The sequence below is a fragment of the Erpetoichthys calabaricus genome, chromosome 15, assembly GCF_900747795.2.
Source record: "Erpetoichthys calabaricus chromosome 15, fErpCal1.3, whole genome shotgun sequence".
NCBI classification, from domain to species: domain Eukaryota; kingdom Metazoa; phylum Chordata; class Cladistia; order Polypteriformes; family Polypteridae; genus Erpetoichthys; species Erpetoichthys calabaricus.
In genome coordinates, this window is record NC_041408.2 from 90,488,190 (window position 1) to 90,507,911 (window position 19,722).

Genomic DNA, 19,722 nt, shown 5'->3' on the forward strand with positions numbered 1-19,722 from the left:
GTGGTTCATTCTCTATGGCCATGCTGCCCGATGCTGTACAATTCTTCAATGATCAAAGCGACTGTTTCTGCCTCAGGGACATTCTAAACTGAAGACCTTCATTCATCTCTTTTTCAGGTACTTGCTTGGGCAAAGCAACACCATCAAAGACTGAGCAGTGCCCTCAATGAGCTCCTCGCCAATCAGGAGCTGATGGAGACTTTGCTACGATGGCTGCAGTGGGCAGAGACAACTCTCAATGAAAAGGATAAAGAGACCATCCCTCAGGAAATCGATGAAGTCAAGAACCTGATTGCAGAACATCAGGTGATCACTCTTGGATTCCCCTTAATCTTTTTTTTTTTAACGCAAGTGACATGGTGGCACAGTGGGTAGACCTGCTGCTTCACAGTAGTGTAACTGCATGTTGATTTGTAGTGAGGATGATGTCAATGTGGATGGTGTAGGCTACCCCAATGGGTTTCCCCAACTAGCTTCTTTTTGAGGCCACCATAATTGAAAGATGTTTTCTTGAATAGTCTGTGATTCTAGAATGGCATTGTGAGAATGCGAGTGTGTCCTGTTATGGACTGCCATCTTGGCCACATCTGGCTCAAGTGTCTCCTCTGTAGCCGTGTGATGCTAGAGTGGTCCGCAGCTGGCACACTCCCCTTGTACCCGGGACATCGATAGTCATGAAACCGAGATGGACTGGGCAGTGAGGACACAAAAGAAAAGATGGGACAGAATGTGCTTAGTGCTTTTATTATTCAATAAATTGTGTTCCAGAACAAAAGTGCAGTTCAGCTTCTTAATAAGTCAATAAATAGTCCAGTAAAAGCAGCGCTTTTGTGGAGGCTAAAAATCACAAAAGTTAAAGCCAAAAACAGGTTCACATCGAAGGTGTGAAACCGCAGGGTCTGCCCTTTAAAATCATTCCTGAGCCCTTGTGCTTCTTTCTAAAACTGACAGACAGACAGATAGATAGATAGATAGATAGATAGATAGATAGATAGATAGATAGATAGATAGATAGATAGATAGATAGATAGATAGATAGATAGATAGATAGATAAATAGATAGATCTGAAAGGCACTATATAACTCATAGATAGATGGAGAGATAGATCTGAATGACACTATATAACTCATAGATAGATCTGAAAGGCACTATATAATAGATAGATAGATAGATAGATAGATAGATAGATAGATCTGAAAGGCACTATATAACTCATAGATAGATGGAAAGATAGATCTGAATGACACTATATAACTCATAGATAGATAGATCTGAAAGGCACTATATAATAGATAGATAGATGGAAAGATAGATCTGAAAGGCACTATATAACTCATAGATAGATGGAGAGATAGATCTGAATGACACTATATAACTCATAGATAGATAGATCTGAAAGGCACTATATAATAGATAGATAGATAGATAGATAGATAGATCTGAAAGGCACTATATAACTCATAGATAGATGGAAAGATAGATCTGAATGACACTATATAACTCATAGATAGATAGATCTGAAAGGCACTATATAATAGATAGATAGATGGAGAGATAGATCTGAAAGGCACTATATAACTCAGATAGATAGATCTGAAAGGCACTATATAATAGATAGATAGATGGAAAGATAGATCTGAAAGGCACTATATAACTCATAGATAGATGGAGAGATAGATCTGAATGACACTATATAACTCATAGATAGATAGATAGATCTGAAAGGCACTATATAACTTAGATAGATAGATAGATAGATAGATAGATAGATAGATAGATAGATAGATGGAGAGATAGATGGAGAGATAGATCTGAAAGTCACCATATAACTCAGATAGATAGATAAATAGATAGACAGATCTGAAAGGCACTATATAACTCAGATAGATCGATCTGAAAGGCACTATATAATAGATAGATAGATAGATAGATCTGAAAGGCACTATATAATTCAAATAGATAGACAGACAGACAGAGATTGATAGCACTTTAGTATCATTGTGAGTGGGATTTGCTTTTGTTACAACTATGAATTATTCTGTTTGGCCCCCAACTGCAGCACATCTGGGGAGATCAATATACCATTTTATTGTAATGTTGGTCTTCAACATTTTACTGCTACTGCTTATATCAGAAAAGTCATGTTGTGACCACCTCAAGTTTATTCTTGCTTTCATTTCGTCAGACCTTTATGGAAGAAATGACAAGGAAGCAACCTGATGTTGACAAAGTAACCAAGACGTACAAAAGGAAGCCTGCTGCCGAGTCGTCCTCCCACTCGCATATTCCTGTCCTGGATAAAGGAAGAGGTGGAAGTACGTGCACTTGTTTTTAATGGAGAGCAGATGGCCGAGTTTACTGCCTGAGCGCTTGCCTCATATCCGTTACATTCTATTCAAATCAGTGTACTGCATGTACTAATGGATTTCTTTTGATGGTGTTTTGGTTTTTTTGTTTTTTTTTATTACTCTTTTTTGATAGAGTGTTGCTTTAATTAAAGACAAAAGTAAAAATCAAGAGCTGGCTTAGGCATTTTATGGTGGGCTTAGTAAGGTGCACTGCCGGTGATAACTAACTTTTTGTCTTGCTAATTATTTCATGCTTGAATTAAACATATTTTCTTTCTTGAACTCGGGACTCGTTACAGGATGGTGAGGCCGTAAACACATTTTAGTAATTAAAGCGGCGTCCTGTAATGCTGTCATCACATAGTAGAGCGGGACTGTGAATCTTTCTGGAGTGGTGGGGTGTTTTCCAGCTCTTGTTTAATGAGTCTTAATTTCTTGTGTTGTTTTTCATCAACTAAGAGTCTAACATTCTCTTTGTACAGCTAAACAGCTTAAAATGGCTTTTCCTTGAGTTAGCAGCTGTCCACCAGGGGGCGTACCGCTCCTTCAACCCCAACACAGACAGGCTAAGACACAAGTTCATATTCTTCAGTGGGGAAGTGTGTTTCCTTCACTCCCCACTACACAGCACAGTGTAAAGCACCAGTATATATATACTGTATATAAATACAGTCCTTTCTTCTTCTTCTTCTTCTTCTTTCTATCTTCCTTGCTTCAACTCCTCCTCGTAAGCTTTGTCCTCCACCACCCGACCCTGGCTCCCCGATTGGTGGTGAGGCGGCTCCTTTTATAGCACACCTGGAAGTGCTCCAGGTGTTTCTCGACCTTCTTCTGGCTGCACTTCTGGGTGTGATGGAAGAGGTTCCTCCAAGGACCCTGCAGCACCCCCTGGTGGCACCCACGGAGCCCAGCAGGGCTGTTCCAAAGTACAAGTCCCAGTGTGCCCTGCGGGGATCTGTGGTGCTATAGCAAGTCAGGTGGTGCTGCCCTCTAGTGTCTTGGGGGAGATAATGTCGTGACTACGGTCTCTCCCTCAGTCCTTCCACCTATACGACGTCCTGGCTTGGTAATGCTGCTGGCCATCTGTCACACAGTTTTTATTAAAACATTCACCTCATTTCGGATATGATGAATAAACACAGTGGTCAGCCTCACCACTTTAGGACCCTGGATCAATTCACAGTTGGTGGTCAGTATGGAATTTTCACATTCTCACATTTGTTCCCATGCAGTGTCCTCCAAAGTCGAAGCACATGCAGTTAGGCTGATGGAGGAGAAAGTGCATTTTCTTGGCATAAGCACACCTGTCCAGGGTTGGCTCCAGTCATGAACTAAGAGTTCCTAAACACAAAAGTCCCATAAAAACACAAGTGGTCTACCACAAGAATGACCAGCTTCTCAAAGGTCTCCATTGATGCAAAACACAAGTGCCACAGGGCTGTAGGCGTTAGATGATGAGGCGCCCACCTTACAATGCTGGGCATTTTCATGAGTGGTGGCACTTTCTGGAGCGTTAATGACTGACTGGACAGGTGACAGAGGACACCGCAATGTTGGTCAGCACGGGCCTGAAGAAGTCAAGGACTGGCTCTGTCTGGACCCGTGGCTTTTCCTGTGTGTAGCTTCCTCAGTTCTCACTAAGTTATGGACAACTCTTCTGATGATCAGAGGTGGACATAAAGGAACCCTGGTTGAAACAGAACAGGCTCCTTCCTCACATTTTACAATCATTCCAATGATTTTCAGTTACAGACTTCCTTTAGATAATCTTAGATGGCTCATAACTCCTAACTCTAACCCTTAACTCCACCATAACACGGAACTGTATAAATAGCTAAAGAAAAATCAATGAATGGATTAATGTGGAGAAGTGTGTGATTACTACTTTAATTTGCAAATGACAGTTGTAAGAAGAGCTGTGAAAAGCATTTAGGTGTACACGACAAAACGTTTTTAAAATGTTTTTCAGGAAAGCGTTCCCCTACCCAAGGTTTATATCCATCAGCAGCTCCCGCTCCCATCGAGACGAAGAACCCCCGAGTGAATCACCTTGTTAGCAAATGGCAGCAGGTCTGGCTTCTGGCACTGGACAGACGGAGAAAGTTGAATGACGCCCTGGATCGACTGGAGGAGGTAGGTACCTTTGGCTTTTTAGAACCTCAGAGCTGATGGTATTTTGCACTTTCCTTTTTCAGTAAGAACAAACATTTCTCTCATTTTGTACGCATTTCGTCCCAGCTGAGGGAGTTTGCCAACTTTGACTTTGACATTTGGAGAAAGCGATACATGAGATGGATGAACCACAAAAAGTCGAGGGTGATGGACTTCTTCAGGCGCATTGACAAAGACCAGGATGGAAAAATAACCAGACAGGAGTTTATTGATGGAATTCTTTCTTCAAGTAAGCTTTCCCAGTTGCGGAAAAATAACAAGAACCGACAAAAAAAACCAAGAGAAAAGGAACTGGGGAGTGGCATTGACTACTAAGGAGGCAAAGAAAAGTCAAGTCTTCTCTGTTACCTTTCAGAGTTCCCCACGAGTCGTTTGGAAATGAGCGCAGTGGCTGACATCTTTGATCGAGATGGCGATGGTTACATCGATTACTACGAGTTTGTCGCGGCTCTCCATCCCAACAAAGATGCCTATAAGCCTCTTACTGACGCAGACAAAATAGAGGACGAGGTAAGAATATTGATAAAGGGGGACGCCCATAAATGACGTCAAGTCCCAATTTAGGGAGAGGGTTATTGCGTTTATGACGAATCTGACATATCGTGATGTCACAAAGGTGTAAGATAACTGACACTGATTGTGGTCAGCGTTGGCGATTCTTCAGTGTCTTGAGTTTATGCAGAGATGTCAACTCTCGTGCCATGCATTGCAGATAACCCATCATCATTGGTGGTATAGCAGCATACATCAGTAAGTGTACCACAAATGTAGGGTATGTAGGTAGCCATCCATATAAGACAAAACAGAGGATGAGGTAAAAGTATTAATAAAGGGGGCTGCCCACAAATGACGTCATGTCCTGGGTAAAATTATGACTCTTGTGGCGCTATATGACAAATCGTGATGTCACAAAGCTACAAGATAATTGATACTGATTTTGGTCAGCATTGGCGATACTTCAAAGTCTCGAGTTTATGCAGAGACGCCAACTCTGCTGTCATGCATGGCAGGCAACCCAACATCACCAGTGGTGCAGCAGCAAACACTGAGCTTAGTCATCAGTCAATGCACCACAATTGTATGGTGTGTGGCTGGCATCAACATAAGACAAAACAGAGGATGAGATACAAATATTGATAAAATGGCCACCTATAAATGGTGGATCAGGACCTCTGTGATGATGTAAGATAACTGATACTGATTATGGTCCAAACTGCCGATACTTCAAGTCTCAAGTTTATGCGGAGATGCCAACTGTGCTATCATACATACATGGCAAGCAAACGCTAAGCTTAGTCATCAGTCAGTGTACCACAAAGGTGTGGTGTGTGGCTAGCATCCATAATAAAATCAAAATTTTTGTTGAAATGCGAAACGAACACTGCGATGGGGAACAGAAAGCCATTCAGTTGTGAATTACAAATAAAAATTTTTGTGTGAAATTTCCCCTTCACAAGTTTCCAGTGGTGTCCTCATTTTAAAGTCACCATCTCGATGCACTGGACTAATTCACTTCATCATTTTGCACACTTCAGTCAGGTCTCCTCTTCATCACTGTGAAGGCTCAGCTCTTTTAATCTTTCCTCATAACTCATCCCCTGTAGCCCTCAGTCACCCTAGTTGCTCTTCTCTGGACTTTCTCTTGTGCCGTTATGTCCTTTCTGTAGCCTGGAGACCCAAACTGCACCCAGGACTCCAGATGAGGCCTCACCAGTGTGTTATAAAGCTTGAGCAGAACCTCCTGTGACTTGTCAAGGCGCTATATAACCTGACATTCTGTTAGCCTTTTTAATGGCTTCTGAACACTGTCTGGGAGTGGGTAGTGTCGAGTCCACTGCAAATCCTAAATCCTACACATAAGGTGGACTCTCGATTTTCAGACCTCCCATTGTGTACTAAATACAGAACTACCACACATATAAATGCAGATCAGTTAAAACACACAGACAACAAGGTAGGAACTGATTAAACAAAATGGAAGCCAACAATATCTGCCAATTAATTAATTGATGAACTATGGCTAGTTGACAAAAGAGGAGATTAAAATTATAAAAGCGAACGTCCCAGTTGTGGCTGTCCACCCACTCCTGGGCTTTCTGTGGTGGAGTCTGTGCTGGCCGTCCAAGCTGATGACAGAATCTTTCCATCCGATGATCCCAATGCTGCTTTGTCCGAGATGATAAATGCATAAATGTACCTGGGGTGCTCAGGGAGCAAAAGTGACAATTTAAGTCAGATTCCAGTCCCCAAGCATATCATCTATGGGAGGTAAAATATAATCGGTGGACATCTTGAGTTTTATTGGTGATTAGGATTTCTTGACACCAATGAGATATTTGTAAGAACTAAATTCCATGAAATTGAATGAATGGGAGTAAAATCTCCGAGCCCCACTGACTTCATTGGTAGTGGGTGATATGATGTCTTTACTAGAAGGGTATTGGGAGATCTGTGATGAAATGTGACGACAAGGGGCTCGAAAATAATCAGATGTCATTTATGGACGACTCCAAACCTACCGTATGTGAACTTGCTGCCATCTTCTCACATGATATAACGTGAATTCTCAAAGATTTGAATCACAGTGGTTCTTTGATTTAGTTTTAATCCTCTAAATTAAAGTTTTCCCTCTTCGACAGGTCACTCGACAAGTCGCCAAGTGTAAGTGTCCAAAACGGTTCCAGGTGGAGCAGATCGGTGCCAACAAATACCGGGTAAGTTGGGAGACAACTTTTGGAATTGGATTGATTAATCTTGTAAGGCAATGTGAAGAAACACTGAATTTTGTAAAATTATGCATAAAATAGGGTAATATGGCTTTCCTCCTGGGACAGTTTTGAATAGATGGTAGATTTTCTTCTGTGGTCTACTGCACTTCCCAAATTGGAGCAAAGCTGTGAGTGTGTTTGTATGCACTCGACTTGAGCTTGCGTCTCATCCAACGTAGTCTTGCAGGGCCAGATATACGAAGGAGAATCAAGAAGTAAAGACAACTTGAGCCAGGTGGACATCACAGTTTTATCACTTCTCCACATCGTCTCCCTACAGGTCGATGCATTTCTTGTATCGTTCCTCTCACTTCTTCATTCCTTGGTAGAAGAAGCTTTTCAGCTGCTCCTGAATCCAATTCTCATCATCATCAGAACCTGTGAACCTACGACCGCGCAGAACCTCTTGAAGAGGACCAAAGATGTGATAGTCGCATGGCGCCAGATCAGGACTCTAAGGGGTGTGTGAAAGAAGTTCACACCACAATCTGCCGCCACCGTTAGAGACATGTGTTGCAAGGAGCAGTTTCTGACAGCATTCCCCTTCTTTTGCAGCGAGTTGCAGGTTTCAGATTCTCTCTAAGCATAGCAGAGTACGTTGTACCGATCACCGATTGTCCTATTCCTGAAAATGCTTCTTCTTTCCTTTCTCTTCTTTATTCCATAGCTGGCGTTTGGAAAGGAGGTCGACCTCTTAGCCAATGCGCTGCTGTTGGTGCCGCTGGATTCCGTGCTCTGTTCACCACACTCTTCCATGCTAGTCGATCGGTTGCGACGGTTCTTGCTTCGATTGTTGTCAGTCGCTGGTTCTTTAGGTCGTTCTCTACGTGTTTCAACCATGTCATCTTCGGTGCTTGTTGTTGTATCCTCCAATCAGGAGGACGTTTTCTCCATAGGAGTTTGTGCGGTAGTCAATTTTCATCCATCCTACAGACGTGGCCGAACCATCTTAATCGACGTTTTTGAATTTCCTCCGTGATCAATGCCTGTTGATCGCACCTTTCTCTGATTGTCTCGTTTCGGAGACGGTCACGGAGTGAGACACGGAGAATCTGTCTCAAGCATCGCATTTGGAAGGCCTCGAGCTTGTTGAGGTCCGACTTGAGCAATGTCCATGTTTCCGATCTGTAAAGAAAAATTGGAAGGATCAGCGTCCTATATAGGCGTATTTTGGTTTTGATGGTAATATTCGCCCGCTTCCATATGCACCACTTGAGTGAGGCGAATGCTGCTGTTGCCTGGCCTATCCGGCTGTGAACTTCGGCTGCCGACGCTGCTTTCTTCTCCGTGATCAATGATCCCAAGTACTTGAACTTTGGTACCTGCTCGATATGAGTTCCCTCAAGGTAAACTCTGGCTTCCGATCCGTCTGTCGTAAGTACTTTGGTCTTATCCACGTTGATTCTCAATCTGTATGACTGTGCAATGCAGGAAATGTCATACAAAGTGTACATTGCTTCAGTATCTGTGTTGGCGAAAACATCGCTGTCATCGGCGAACATCAGATCGGTTAAGAAGTTTGTATCGTCATACCGAACTCCGTGTCGCCCATCGAATGCTTCTCGCATAATCGTGTCGATCACAATGTTGAAAAGAAGCGACGAAAATGCACTAGAAAAGGGCCCTTCGTGTCCCAAAAGGTGGTCATCATGATTTTTTTTTGCCGTTGGGTGGTCATTTGAATTTCTTCTTTGCTGGAGAAGATGGGTGTTTCTACCACATGCTTTACCCAACAAGTTTTTCACTTGTTTTATTTCAGTGTAAATTGACAAAGCTGAATATTTTTATCACTTTGCTGTCATTTCTGGACTTTTGCTTTGTTCAGTGTCGCAGTAATTCTCCCAGAATTCCTTGGGATGTCCACCTTGGGCCATTCCCTGAGTATCAGCATTTGCTGATAGATATTGCATTTGAACTTCTAAAGAGAATCTTTTGTTTGTGACTTCCCACCTCTTGAACTTCTACTTCCTTTTCTGTCTCATGATTTCTGTTTAACGATTTCACAAAAAATTTGATTAACTTACTTTAATGGTTCTGAGATATATATATATAGAGAGAGATAGAGAAAGAGAGAGATAGATGGTATATTTTTATGTAAAGGACCAGGAGATAAACAGAAAGTCAAAAAACTAAATGAGATCAAAACCGAAAGTCAAACCGATCTGTCAGAGGAATCAGAATGAGATTAAAATCAAAGGTCAGGGAAGAAGAGCAAACGTTCGAGAAGCAGTAAAGGTTGTGAAAGTCGCAGAGAAAAGGTTTGTCATCCACAAAACATCTCTCATGATGACTTTTTAACCCTTCACCAATTGAGCCCTCGGTGTCACGACCCTGGAGTTCACGCCTCTAGTAACAAGGACCCACATCATAACGACAGAATCCACAAAATGGAGGAGGCCTTGGTGTTGTAGCAAAACTCTTAATAAATTGTAAATTCCTAAAAATGCATTACATCTCAAATCTGACTTAAGAATTAGAATCCTCAATTCCAAAACCCCAGAAACATCATCTAACTAGCCAGAATTTGTGGAGGAAAAGGCACAAAAAAAGGCTGAAAATTGCCAATTGTAACATTTACAGTTCTGACCGTAGCTTGTTTCTTGACTACATGTGTCTCCTGTTCATTTTTATTTAATAATATGAATTCCTTTTTTCCGAGTCGTTATACAGTAAGAATTAGCATCAAGTGATGGTCCCGCCCCCCTTGGGCACAATCTTAAAGAAGAGCTGGGGAAAATAATAATGAACCAAATAAAGGGGCGGGCTGTAACTAAACTATGACAGCAACCAATAGTAATCCTTTTCTTTTTAAGCAAATAACAACAATAAATAGCAGAATCAGAAGAGAGATACACGATACTTGTCATTAGAATCTCCAAATGGTGAAAATACATTCTATCTTTAAGATTAGCTACAAGCTTACCAATAACAGAAATGATGTGTTTAATGTGAATTTAAATGTGTAGATGTTTAGGTTCAGACTTCGTCCACATCGGGTTTGTAGGTGGGCTCTGTTTTCATAAGAGGACTAAGCTGTTATTGTCAGCAGGTAATGGCTTCCCTTAGTGGGAACTGTCCCAGACGTTGTTGAGTATTTCTTTTGTATTTGTGTAATTTTAATCACCAGTTGGGGGCAATGTGTGTGAATTTAAGAAGTTTCAGAAGAACTAACTGCTTATTTCTGTATTGTTTTCTTTCATCATCAGTTCTTCCTTGGAAACCAGGTACATGTAAACTGCCTTTTGTTCTGTATGTGGGTGTTTCTTTTTTGTGACTAGATTTATTATAATCACGATTGTATGTGGACTTCTCTGGTAGAGGTGAAACTTAATGTACTTCCTTTTGTTTAAACTTCTTTATGCATGTAGCCCATTATGTCTTGATTTTAAAAAATATTAATGTTATATGTAGAGTAAGTAGAAACTAATCAGACCATTTCCAAGCTTTATTGCATATCCTTTTCCTTTGGCTTATAAACCTAGGCCTGTCAGTGCTGACCTCATTTTCCCTTCCAGCTTGTATAACTGGTGTTTTAATGGATAGCTGTGGGATCATCACTAATGCTACCAATATGTGCTTTACTCTAATTCACCTGCGAGTCATAATTAATGGTCTCTCCTGATGTTTTCAAATTAAGAATGATGCTTAGGACTTTGGAACCTGCTGTTTGTCTTTGTGGTTTCTTTAATCCTCTAATAAAACCCAAGCAGATGAACCCCAGTGAAGTGAATACCTTGCATTGTGAGAAATGCATGTTCAAATATAACGCTCATATATCACAAGCCACAGGCCACGTGCTTTCTGAAGCTACTAAAGAATAACATAAAATATGTAAGTGTAAGGACAGGAGATGAAAATAATGCAATTGAGCAACACCGGATTTGTGTCTAAGTATATCTATAGAGTGTATATACATATATATAGATATAAATATAGAGATATATACATATACATATAGTGGTGGCTGGTATAAGTGGGCCTAAGGGGGTGAACCCTCCCTAATTTGTGTTGGGGGAAATGGACGTTTCCGTTCAGCCCAACACTCCATCCAGTGTTTCCTGACCAGTTGAACAACATACTAACAGGATATTAATTTATACAAGAAATTATTATAAGCAATAGAAATCAGGGAAGTTGGGGTTAATTATAGATAGATAGATAGATAGATAGATAGATAGATAGATAGATAGATAGATAGATAGATAATTTGTCCCAAGAGGGAAATCTAGAAATTTAATATACCAAAGAGAACATAGCACCAAAAAGTAAATGACCCACAGAGAAATAAAAAATTGGTAATGCAAAGATGACATTAATTACTACTGTAATAGAAACTAAATTAATTATAAATATAAAACAAATAATAATTGAAGGTATAAGTATTCACCCCCTTCGAGTCAGTATTTAGCAGATGGCAGCCATGATAGCCTTGAATCTGTGAACAAAGGTCTCTTTCTCTCTCTTCCAGGAGACTGAAGGATTTTAGGATCTGAGGTAGGAGACCGGAGGTGCAGGAGGATATTCCCTTGTATATACAGTATAGGGGATGGGGAGATTTTAGGTAGGAGACCGGAGGTGCAGGAGGATATTCCCTTGTACATACAGTATAGTGGCTAGGGGATGGGGAGATTTTAGGTAGGAGACCAGAGGTGCAGGAGGATATTCCCTTGTATATACAGTATAGGGGATGGGGAGATTTTAGGTAGGAGACCGGAGGTGCAGGAGGATATTCCCTTGTACATACAGTATAGTGGCTAAGGGATGGAGAGATTTTAGGTAGGAGACTGGAGGTGCAGGAGGATATTCCCTTGTACATATATAAACTAGGAGATGGAGGGATGTTAGGATTTTAGTTAGAAGACCAGAAATGGATATTCCCTTGTAAATATATAAGCTGAAAGATGGGGAGACCAGAGGTGCAGGGGGATATTCGCTTGTAAATATTTAAGATAGGAGACAGAAGAGTTTTAGGAATTTGGGTAGGAGACCAGAGGTGCAGGAGGATATTCCTTTGTACATACTGTATATGCAGTAAACTAGGAGATAGAGGAATTTTTGGATTTTAGATAAGGAAACCAGAGGTGCAGGAGGATATTTGCTTGTACATATATAAGCTAGGAGACAGAACGATTTTAGGAATTTAGGTAGGAGATCAGAGATGAAAAGGAATATTCTGTTGTAAATATGTGCAGTAAGTTAGGAGATGGAGGGATTTTTGGTAGGAAACCAGAGTAGCAGGAGGATATTCATTTGTATATATATTAGCTAGGAGATGGAGGGATTTTAGATAGAGACTGGTATCACCCCTGCTACAGTTCTCAGGAGATCGCTGCCAGTTCTTACTTGCAGCATTACATTATAGAGTTATGAGAGAAAAATAAATCATACTGGAGTTAAAAAGTGTAAATGCCTGTTGTAGATACAAGTGAGTACCAGCTGATGTCAAACACTGTTGGTACGCAAGAAAAACTTCCGGTATACTAAATAACATAACGTCGAATTGCCAGTACAGAGTATTGGTGAGTACTGGCCCATTTTGGGCGGTCACTACATAAAGTTTCTGATGGGGAAAATAGTCTATGGTCTTATTACAAATGGGGAATCCGTGCTGAATTTGGCGACGATTGGTTCAACTGTGTTGATTTACGTACCAGACAAACAGACGAGTGTATAATAAGATTTATAGATTGGATTAGAAAACTGGTGAGATGAGTGAAGTTCAGCAATTTCTCTATAAAACCAAAGGCCAGGGTAAACTAACTGGGCGCACATGTGAAGTTTCATTTAAATTGTCACATGCCACACTTTGGCGCCAGGTTGCCCCGCTGAAGTCGTGCTGTTACAGACTGTCCCCACTGAACGATGTAAGTAACGAAAGTGTCCCCCGCCGGCTTGTCACCAGCTGCCACTGTTTGTAAATGTATGTATGTGTTTGACATTCACCTAAACCTGGACAATGCTATTGGTTTACTTTTAGGTTTTCCTTTTTTTGTTTTGTTTTGTTTTGAAGCCATGTATCTCCTCTACATTTTTATGTCATGTAAGCACATATTTCAATACATTACTACAGATATCTACTTAAACAATTCTTTTAACAGTTTGGTCTTGTACACTGCTTACATGAACCATTAATCGTGGATGAGACAGTAACAAACAGAGACAATCAAAATGTAACCCCACAACTACAAGTTGCTGTATTGGAAAGCTGTATACTGGTAAATTGTTATTCTTCAGCGTTTGTCGTCAATTTTTCAGATCATTACCAAATTTCATTTCTTTTATCTGATCACCCAAATTCACCCAGCTGCATAATCATTTGGAAAGAAAGTGTGATATTCAATCAGGCCACATGGACGGACGTCTGTAGCCAGACGTCATCCTGAACCGAGGGGGTCAAGAACATTTGACCCTCTCCTAAATTTCCACCCAAAATTTCTTTAGTATGAAGTAATCATTTCTCATGTTTGTTCCTTTTTTTTTTTAATCAGATGTTCCATTCTACAATATTTTAATTTTTTTTTTTTTTCTGTATCGTGTCAGCACTTGTGTTTTTCAATTTGGTGATCTATAGTCTAGAAAAAAGAAAAATCACACTATTCACTTTTCTTGATTTTCCAAAAGATTTTATTTTATTTATTTTTGTCTGCAGAAAGCATGAGGCCATAGCTGTTGTTCTGTGGTACCAAGTGATCGTGCCCGGATCAGAATGCAACTGGTTGACAAGCCATCAGGAATGCAGTAGAAATTTCTGGAAACGCGTGGTCCGCGTCCCCCTCATTCAGATTTGTTTCATCTGTCAGTCTGTGGTTTTCAAAATTAGATGTCAAGTATTAAAGCACAGCAAGAAAAACAAGCGGCTGGCTAACGCTTTGGTTCCCTGTTTGTTTAGCGTTCACAAATCACAGCACGCTGGCATGGTCATCGTTTTGTAATTAGAGGACCGCAGTGTCACCGCTTTATAAAAAGCCTACTGAGAGGAACACACAAAACGAGCCAACTAGAAAGTCACTAAAAGAGGAGAACCTGCTGTCTCAAGTGATGTCCCGAACCCACAGCCAGTGGTCATCTTCCTTTATCTGGGGTATCAATAGTTAAAAAACGAGGAAGGACCAGGAAGAGTCGGGCAGACAATACAAAGAGTTTAAAATGAGATGATTGGCAATTCATTTTCAAATTGGAGAAGCAAAAGTGCAGTAAACCGTGCATTCCCAAAATAAATTCATAGTTCAATAAAAATAAATCCAGAATATCGTGACATAAAAGCAATTTATTTTTGGGGGTACAAATAAATAATTCGATAAATAAAGTTAAAACCAAAATGGTGGAGAGGTAAACATCCTTGTAGTCTTTCCCTGTCCTCACTTTCAGTCCATCACGGGGCACCTCAGGCTCATCCCAGATCCTCAAGCAGATTCGAATTGTGACTGCCCGCAGCTCCCAGGGTGCCTTGCTCTTCCAGGCGATGCCGTTGCATCTGGCTCCTTCCCAGATGCAGCCAGCTGCATCCCTAGATCTATCCTGCAGATCTGCAGTGGCTACCACAGCTGCCAGGGTCCTTTACCCATCTCCAGATGCCACTACACTTGAGCCTCCTTCCTCCAACTCGCTCTGGTGACATCTCCACCTCTCGCCTGCTCCAGCACTCCGCGGACGAGAACACTGCCACCTCACGGAACCGTCACACAGCTCTCGGGCCTGGTCTCCTCCAGCGAGTAATCAACATGGCTGATGCTATTTTTCGTTCTCATTCCTTCTTCTCCAACCAAACCAAGTGAAAAACACCCCACTCCTGCTCTAACCATGTGTCTTGAATCCCAGCCTGCTTGGAGGCTCAGGAAAAGCTCAGCTTGATGTTGTGAACACTAACTGGGCAGCACACCAGCTTAGTAGCCTCCCATTGGCCGGGCAACTGGCATTCGCCTTCTATTGCTCAGGTTGAAGAAAGAGCTTCTATGTAACCCAAATATTGCCAGCTTGCACTGCTTAGCCAGTGACACCACACTTCCTAGACTGTAACAAATGGCGCAGCGAGCAGGATTAGTGCTTTAACAGTCCAGACGTGTATCTGAGCTCGAACTGTTGTCATGCATGCAGCTGAAGACCATGTCACACGGTACGTGACTCTTCCAGCAATTTTTGGTCATAGACTTCATTTTTTTTGACTCGGTTCAGTAGCGTAGTCTGACATACCCAGCGACTAATAAAGGAATTGATGTAAATTGTATAATAAAGTTTTTAATAGAAATTCAGAGTCCCCAACCCTCACGTTACTTTTAGTGGTAAGTCACACTATAAAAAAGCTTGTCGTATTACAAAAAAAAATTTTAAAAATTGAAGCCGTTTCTGCAAGGAGGAAAAAAAAAATATCAACCAGTTGGATTGATCCGATGTCTGCATCAGTGGGAATGTGTGTTCCTGTCACGCATTTATGAGCTGAAAGGAATAATAAGCAATCACAGAACATCTCCACTCACCTTCTGCTCTTCATCTTTAACAGTTTGGAGATTCACAGCAGCTGCGTCTCGTCCGGATCCTGCGGAGTACAGTCATGGTTCGTGTTGGAGGTGGCTGGATGGCGCTTGATGAATTTTTAGTGAAGAATGACCCGTGCAGAGGTAAATAATCACAATTTATTTGTGTTATGTCCAACAGATCCCGCTTTGTGTCCCCAGTAGCACATGTATAAGGTGAAGAATGCTTCCATATTTGGCCAAACCAAATGGTGCCAAGGGTTAAAATACTGACTTGATCTCATCAGCTGCTTGATGTGTTGATTAAAGTACACTTTGAGAAACTCGCCTTATCTGTGAGCCCTTCAACCAGACCTTGGAATTGTTAAAAACTGGGAAAACATAACAGAAAACCTTAAGGAAGAACTGCCAAAGCAGCAATTACAATGGTGTTCTTGGTGATGTACACTGAATTAACAGACCCCATTACACGAGTAACTAAAGCAGAGCCTAAATGTGCAGTGAATGCTAATCACCTCCCACGTGATTTGTCTTTTTGAATCCAACTGAGGACTTACAGCCCACAAAGTCACACATAATAGGAACTGCACCTGCTTGAGACGGCCCCATTAAGTAAAAAGGTCCCTTTGGTGCCTGCAACAGTGTTATTTACTCACGGCCTTGTTCTCTGATTTGGAACAAAATTCAAGCCGTCTAACCTGCAGTGTGATGTATTGTCCACCATTGTGTGTAACTCTGTGGAAGTGCAGATGCTGTAACTGGGATTGTACTACATTTTTCATGGCTTTGTTCAGGGGTGAAAGGCACTATATAATAGATAAATAGATTAAAAGGCAGTATATAACAGATAGATTAAAAGGCACTATATAACAGATAGATAGATCATAGATAGATCACAAAGGCACTATATGATAGATAGATAGATAGATAGATAGATAGATAGATAGATAGATAGATAGATAGATAGATAGATAGATAGATAGATAGATAGATAGATAGATATGAAAGGTACTATATAATAGATAGATAGAACTTTATTTGTACATGGGGGTACTGGGACTTTGAAGTGGGAGGAAGCCATTGCTAATATACTTGACAAGTTTTAGGATTTTGTTATTTTCAACACCTATGTGTTCGAATTGCATTTGGTTTGATTGTTCAACAGTTTTGTTAATAAAACCCTTTTCTTTGTTACTTTCATTATTCTAGTCATCATTTTGGTTCTGAGATGATACATAAGATCCTCCTACAGTTCACACAGACATTTCTATAGTTAGTCTATAGATAGAAACAGTCACGATCTTTACACCCTCACATATTGGGGTCACTAAGTTATTAGTTTGTAATCTATTATTTCTATACAGAAGTCTTACCTTTATAGTGCATCAAGAAAGAACTAAGACCCCTTTACTTTCTGTACACTTTGTTTTGTTGTCAATTTCATTTAAAATTAATAAATTTCCAATTTCTGTCCATTAATCTACACTCAATAACCCCAATGAAAAAGTGAAAACATGTCTTCAGAAAGATTTGTAAATTTATGGGCCTACATGTAAGGCAGGTTGTATTGGTCTGTCTATCTATCATGTAGTGCCTTTGTGATCTATCTATCTATCTATCTATCTATCTATCTATCTATCTATCTATCTATCTATCTATCTATCTATCTATCTATCATATAGTACCTTTCATATCTGTCTATCTATTATATAGTGACTTTTAATCTATCTATCTATCTATCTATCTATCTATCTATCTATCTATCTATCTATCTATCTATCTATCTATCTATCTATCTATCATATAGTACCTTTCATATCTGTCTATCTATTATATAGTGACTTTTAATCTATCTATCTATCTATCTATCTATCTATCTATCTATCTATCTATCTGTCTATCTATCTATCTATCTATCTATCATACAGTGCCTTACATATCTATCTATCTATCTATCTATCTATCTATCTATCTATCTATCTATCTATCTATTATATAGTGACTTTTAATCTATCTATCTATCTATCTATCTATCTATCTATCTATCTATCTATCTGTCTATCTATTATATAGTGACTTTTAATCTATCTATCTATCTATCTATCTATCTATCTATCTATCTATCTATCTATCTATCTATCTATCTATCATATAGTGCCTTTCACATATCTATCTATCTATCTATCTATCTATCTATCTATCTATCTATCTATCTATCTATCTATCTATCTATCTATCTATCTATCATACAGTGCCTTACATATCTATCTATCTATCTATCTGTTATATAGCGCCTTTCTTGTCGATCTACTGATACTGAGGCTTTTTAAGCCTGAATTTGGAAAGCCTTTACTAAGTAGTAAGTACCTTTGGGTTACCTGGCCAGCACTCCAAGGTCTGCAAGTACCCCTGAGGAGCCCCCTGTAGCGGCACTTGGTGGACTCTTTTTGGACTCCCCATACCACAGAGTGTGATTGGGAGGTCCAGACTGCCCATCCTCCCTTTTATTCTTGCAAATTCAGCCCCCAGTGCCTTCTAGTGGCCTGGGAAGCGGGGGGGGGGGACATCGTCAAGGGTAACAAAAAGTGTTCCTGTCCCACTTCATAGTATAATGTGAGAAGGGTGCAGGAGGCCGTAAGCTAAGCAAGCAATTGGGAGGCAAGCACGGTGTCAAGTCTGTTGAACACTCTTCTACTGTATTGTCTGTGAAAGCTTGCAGTCTCGTGTCTCTGTCTTTATTTATTTTCCTCTGGCTGTTCTACTTTTCTTTATCTTTATTTATTTTATTTTTTTTTGTGGTTGTTCTTTTCCTGCTCAGCCCTTCTCCTGCTTCTCTTGTGACCAGATACCTATATTGTTTTTTCTAGTTCATCATCATGGGAGTAAAATGTTACGTTCGGAATCAAACTCTTCAATTACTCAGTCTCCTATAGGTTTGCAAATCTCTCTCTCTCTCTGTGTCTGTCCGTCAGTCTGTCCGTCTCTCTGTCTTTCCCTGTCCCTTTCTCTCTTGCCTTGCTTCTGTGGCATCTGTGTGACTCTCTGCTTCTAGCTAATGGCTCGTCCCCTTTGTCGTGGACTGAATCGCCTTCGGGTCAAACGCATGCTGCTGTGTCCTTGTCCTGTGGTAGAGCCTGCGTTCTGGTGAGGCTGTGCCAGCGTGGCCACTGCTGTGCCCTTCATTTTTTTTGTGTGTGTGTGCTCTTTAGTTCGTAAGCCATGCTTGCACTTCATGTTTGCACAGTTATATCAGCTTAACTGCCCTTTTTTAATATGCAGTAATCTACTTCTAACTTTATAAAGTAATAACTAAAAAGGCAATAACCCAACAGGCTACAAAAAAAAGTAGAATGTGTTCCTAATCCAGTTTCTCTAAGTTCTTCCAGCTGGAGGTTCTGCAAAGTAAACCATTTCAGAGTCGACTTACATCGTTTGACTGTACTTGGCCATAACAGTCCTGGTTTGATTCCAAGACAGCACTGGAATTGCTTTATCATAAATCCAGGGACTCAGGTGGAATTTAATATCCCAGTTCCAGTGTGGAGTTTGCTCCTTCTTCAGTATCCACATGAGTTTGTACCAAAGATATCCATTGTAACAAACAGAAAGAGCTGGGATACCCCTCAGGTCAGCGCTCTTAAACGCTAGAACACGTTGGCACCGTGGCCGGGTAAGGGAATGCCATCCATCCATCCTGGGCAGGACACCAGTCCATCCATGTCATCCATCACACTGTATAGCGTTCTTCAGTTGCACTCTCTCGCTATCCATAGCACAGATACACTTGCCCTCCATAATGTTTGTGTCAAAGACACATTTTTCTTTGATGTACCCCTCTGATTTCGGTCACACCACACTTTTTCTACATGGACCCACCCCCATTTCAGGGCATCGTAATGTCTGGGACAGGTCTAGTAAAGCCATCATATTTAGAATTAGCGCTGTCACAAACATTGTGTTTA

The 19,722-nt window shown here is 40.7% G+C and overlaps 1 protein-coding gene and 1 long non-coding RNA gene across 7 annotated transcripts in view; both read left to right on the forward strand.

Annotated features, from left to right (window-relative positions):
* Positions 1-19,722, forward strand: part of dst (dystonin) — a 565,996-nt gene that overhangs the window by 526,865 nt on the left and 19,409 nt on the right. The window contains exons 92-99 of the mRNA XM_051919257.1: positions 118-306; positions 2,187-2,316; positions 4,319-4,482; positions 4,588-4,750; positions 4,877-5,031; positions 7,161-7,235; positions 10,496-10,513; positions 15,787-15,904. Of these exons, the coding sequence (XP_051775217.1) occupies positions 118-306; positions 2,187-2,316; positions 4,319-4,482; positions 4,588-4,750; positions 4,877-5,031; positions 7,161-7,235; positions 10,496-10,513; positions 15,787-15,904 (1,012 nt within the window). The remainder of the gene's footprint in view (positions 1-117; positions 307-2,186; positions 2,317-4,318; positions 4,483-4,587; positions 4,751-4,876; positions 5,032-7,160; positions 7,236-10,495; positions 10,514-15,786; positions 15,905-19,722) is intronic.
* LOC127525907 (uncharacterized) lies at positions 10,520-13,381 on the forward strand. Of its 6 annotated transcripts, none has more exons than XR_007933525.1 (4): positions 10,520-11,783; positions 11,851-11,938; positions 12,006-12,282; positions 12,371-13,381. It is a non-coding gene; the product is annotated as an uncharacterized LOC127525907 (long non-coding RNA). The 6 variants fall into 6 exon arrangements; XR_007933524.1 differs by having other exon boundaries at positions 12,080-12,282; XR_007933523.1 differs by having other exon boundaries at positions 11,851-11,924; positions 11,992-12,282.